This window comes from Durio zibethinus, chromosome 14, assembly GCF_047325235.1.
Source record: "Durio zibethinus cultivar Kanyao isolate XHJ-2024 chromosome 14, ASM4732523v1, whole genome shotgun sequence".
Lineage (NCBI taxonomy): Eukaryota > Viridiplantae > Streptophyta > Magnoliopsida > Malvales > Malvaceae > Durio > Durio zibethinus.
In genome coordinates, this window is record NC_143175.1 from 20,730,550 (window position 1) to 20,735,216 (window position 4,667).

At 32.5% G+C, this 4,667-nt stretch overlaps 1 protein-coding gene across 1 annotated transcript; it reads left to right on the forward strand.

Moving 5' to 3' along the window:
- Window positions 1-1,350: 1,350 nt before the first annotated feature.
- LOC111294177 (cytochrome P450 714C2-like) lies at window positions 1,351-4,233 on the forward strand. Its single transcript, XM_022887381.2, has 5 exons — window positions 1,351-1,762; window positions 1,861-2,087; window positions 2,188-2,432; window positions 2,534-2,888; window positions 3,676-4,233. Exons 1-5 carry the CDS (start codon window positions 1,468-1,470, stop codon window positions 4,099-4,101), a joined length of 1,548 nt encoding a protein of 515 aa, XP_022743116.1. The 5' UTR covers window positions 1,351-1,467; the 3' UTR covers window positions 4,102-4,233.
- Window positions 4,234-4,667: the final 434 nt, after the last annotated feature.

Consider the following 4,667-nt stretch of genomic DNA (forward strand, 5'->3'; position numbering starts at 1 on the left):
AACGGACACTAAACAAGCCTACATGCATCGTGAGCGCTACTCCCTATGCATGGGCTTCGTCTGTCCTCGTGGAAGGCCTTCAACCTCCAGCCGAGTTGACCCAACCTAACTGGAGTGGTTCTTCAACTCGTTTGGGTCTATTCGTGATTTTTGAACTTTTTTTTGCATTTTCTTGGTATTTTCATCATATTGAAATGCCCAAAATTCAATTAAACTATTTTTCTATCAAACTCATGAAAAAAAAGCATAAGAAATCAACAAAAACATGATCAATTAACAAAATTTTTGGATTATATAAACCAATATTCAACCCATTTTTGTTTTCTTCATATTTAGTCATCTTAATAGCAACATTTTATGAAATTTAACTCTTTGATTTAACTTTGTAACACGTTAGAAACATCATCCAAGGATCAATTTCAGATTAAACACATAAAATATTGATGTTTAAATCAAAACAAGAATTTAGATTAAAACTTGAATTGAAAACTTTCAACTCTGATTTCTCTCTTCATACAAAGAATTGGAAAATGATTTTTATATGGTTTTAATCCTCTTTCAAAGAGGAACAAAAGCCTTAAATCAATTTTGGAAATAAAGGTTGAAATTTAAGATTTCAACAACAAATTAATTTCGCCCAAAACAAGCAATACATTTAAAAAATCAAAATAACTAACATGACTTTGGGTCCTAATATCATACAAAGAAGCTCGGATATCACATATAATCATTAATCAAAGATCATTGTGTGAATATTAAAACACCATAAAATAAAATAAAAAATTTCATATGCTTGTTTAGGTGGTCATAATGAATTCAAAGAAGCAAAACGGAGTGACTTGGTCTTCCTCTTTACTCTTTTCTTATTAGCTGCACTCAATGGATAGTTACCGAAACTCGTAAAAATGAAGAGGAGATATTTTTCTAATTAGTTAAACAATCTAAAAACCTCTTCATCAAAACTTTATTAGGCCAAAAACTTACACAATCATCGAGTCACATTGACCCAATAAAATGTGTAAAGTCCATATTTAGATAATCAAATTAAATTATTTGAGCTTCCATATTTATCTCATATTAAAATTAAACACATCAGTCAATTTTATTAAATTATTAAAATTCCCAATTAATAAATTGTAACACATGATTCAACAGAAATTGGGCTGCCATATGTATTCTGTCTTGTTTCAGCCGCAACTACGTTAACCTAGGCCCTAGGGCAATGCTGCACACACAATTTGTATGTTTAAATTGTACATATACATTATTTTTTAATTTTGTATAAAATTTTTATACTTATTAGACGTATCTAATCTCTCCCTTTAAAATTAGGATCGCCACACAAATTTTGCTGACCTGATTCAATTATTGGTATATATAAACTCAGCATAAAAGGAGGAAGATCCGTTATGCATCCACATTGAAGGCGAAGGCAGAGTGCAAGAAAAAAAGAAAAAAGGTAAAGCCATGGAGTTTCCATTGCTACCTACCAAGATCATTGTCACAGTTTTGATACTTGGATTCCTTGGCCTGCTTGTAAGCCTGTTTGAAGCACTAATATTGAAGCCTGAAAGACTTCGTTCCAAGCTTCGAAAGCATGGAATTTCAGGTCCTCCACCGTCCATCTTGCTTGGAAATATCCCTGAAATGAAAAAGGTTCAATCACAGAAGTCCAAGTTGAGGAGAGAAGGAGAACAAGTGATAATCCACAATTGTTGTTCAGCTGTGTTTCCATTCCTGGACCAATGGAGAAAACAGTATGGTATGAAATTTGTACCTTATAAATCAATTCCCATCTTTCTGCCTAAAAGGTTTATTTCAATAGCCAGTTGTTTAATGTTCTGGTTTATTTGCTTACAGGTTCAACGTTCATGTTTTCACTTGGAAGTATACAGATTCTGCACATCAGCAATCCTGATTTGGTGAAACAAATAACCTTATGCACTTCATTGGATTTAGGGAAGCCTTCCTATCAACACAAGGAGAATGGGCCTCTGCTTGGCAAAGGAATTCTGACTTCGAATGGTGCAATATGGGCTTATCAAAGAAAAATCCTTGCCCCTGAACTGTATATGGAGAAAGTCAAGGTACTCTCACATTATCCCCTGTTTTCTTTAGTATTTGGGATTTTAATATGTGAAAACATCTTTTATTTCACTGGATCTTCAACCTATCATTAATGTGTAGGGTATGATGAACTTGATGGCTCAGTCCTCAGTAACAGTAGTAGAGTCATGGAATGGTAAGATTGAAAGTGAAGGTGGAGTTGCGGATATTAAGATTGATGGTTACATGAGAAGGTTCTCTGGAGATGTTATCTCAAGAGCTTGTTTTGGGAGCAATTATGCCAAAGGAGAAGAGATTTTCTTAAAGTTTAGAGATCTAAAAGAGGCCATGTCCAGGAAATTTTTGTCAGGAATTCCTGGAATAAGGTTCAGTACTTCAGTTTAAATTCCTTTCCCCCGATTTCTTAAACCATTTGAAAAAGAATAGAATAAAAATTGATAGTGATAATTGAATCTGAAACTTTCAGATATATTCCAATCAAGGCCAACAGGGAAGGATGGAGATTGGAGAAAGAGATTCGTGCGTTAATCTTGAAGGTAGTCAAGGAAAGAAAAGAAGCAAAATCGGAGAAGGATCTCTTACAAATGATCCTGGAAAGTGCTACAAGCAGTGATTTAGGACAAGCTGCAACAGATCGATTCATTGTCGACAATTGCAAGAACATATATTTGGCAGGCTATGAGACTACGGCTGTATCGGCAACATGGACCCTGATGCTGTTGGCCTCGAACCCTGAATGGCAAGACAAAGCTCGGGCAGAGGTTCTTGAAATTTGTGGGGTTGAATTTCCAGATAACGACATGCTCCGCAAGATGAAAACAGTAAGTCTAAAAATAACAAGTAATTGCTTTCTTAATTTACTTTTCATTTCACAGGTGAGATAATGATTAATTGGAAACTAAAACTTTGCATAGACAGGAGTTCCTGTAGAAATAATTTGGTGCTGAAAGCAAATTGATAAGATCTGTTTCTTAGAAATTAAAAAAAAAAAAAAACTTTGCAATTATGTCCAAGCAACAGCTACTTTAACTTTGACGTTTACAGAAAAGGGGACAAACAAACTAGTTACAGTGAATAAAGTTTTTTTTTAATTGAACTCTTAAAGTATTATTTTGTTATCTTATTAAGTTTTAAAAGTAATATTTTTATTTAAATAAACTCCCTAATTGTCTAATGGATTTGAGAGTTTCATGAAAAATAAATATTTAATTAAACAAAAACAGTACTTTAAAGACTTAATTAAATATAGAATAAAAATGAGGACTTATGTGAAAAAATTAAAAAGTGTAATGACTGTTTAGTAGTTTAACTTTTTCTTATTACAACCTAAAGCTTTGGCTGTTTGGCATTATTACATCTTTTAAGAGGAAAGATATCACTTACAATTATAATACTACAATTAACCACTTGAAGTTACTTATATATATATATTAATGAAGATGCGGAAATTTTTAAGAAAAAATTACACAAAAATAATAATAATAAAAGATTTGATGGAAAAAGTTCACTTCTCTGGGGTTCAATGCCAGCTTTGAATGATAAGAAGATTGTTAAAATCAACAATAATTGGAAAAAGATTAATGGGGTTGTATATAATTACAATGGCAGTTGACAATGGTGATAAATGAGTCACTACGCCTTTACCCTCCAGTTCCGATCGTGTCAAGGGAACTTCTTGAAAGCATGAAATTTGGGGACATTCAAGTGCCTAAAGGAGTTACTATTTGGACATTGGTGGCGACACTTCACCAACATCCTGATATTTGGGGACCTGATGCTGATAAGTTCAACCCCTCAAGGTTTGCCAATGGAGTCGCTGCTGCATGCAAGTTTCCTTGTGTGTACATGCCATTTGGCGTTGGACCCAGGATCTGTTTGGGACAGAATTTCGCCATGGCAGAACTGAAGATAATTCTTGCTCTTATTTTGTCTAATTTCAGATTCTCTCTGTCACCAAAATATATGCATTCTCCAACAATGAGATTAGTGATAGAGCCTGAACATGGAGTGAATCTCCTTGTTAAGAAGCTATAAGACATATGGCTCATCAGTAATCACTTGTGTTCATATAAGCTATCAGTATTTGTTTTCGTTCTTATTATTACTTTTTTTTTAATAATGTAATTATGTGACATAATTTTAATAAAAGTGATATATATTAATATAACATAATTATTTTATACAAAAAATTTTTTCCATATTTCCCGAAATTAATTTGACTAGATAATATAATTTATTTTTCTGTTATTTGCGGAAACTCAGGCAATTTTTGGCTCTTAACATACACGACAGACAGCACTAATAAATATATGAAAACTCCTAGTAGCCAAAAATAGAAGCAAGCCCAACAACCCAAACCCACGTGGATCAAGTGCTGCCCAAATAAAACTTATTTATATATTGAAATCTTGCTAATCAAAAGCATTAATAAATGCGCATATATTTGGCCAAATAATTAAAATTAGTTTGTAAGGACTAAATTTTACTTTTTTAATATTGAAATATTAAAGGATTTGAACTCAATTTTTTAAACAAGAATGCATCAATTATTTAGTAATTTTAATCTATATATTTTAAGTGAAATAGTTTTAAATTTGTGT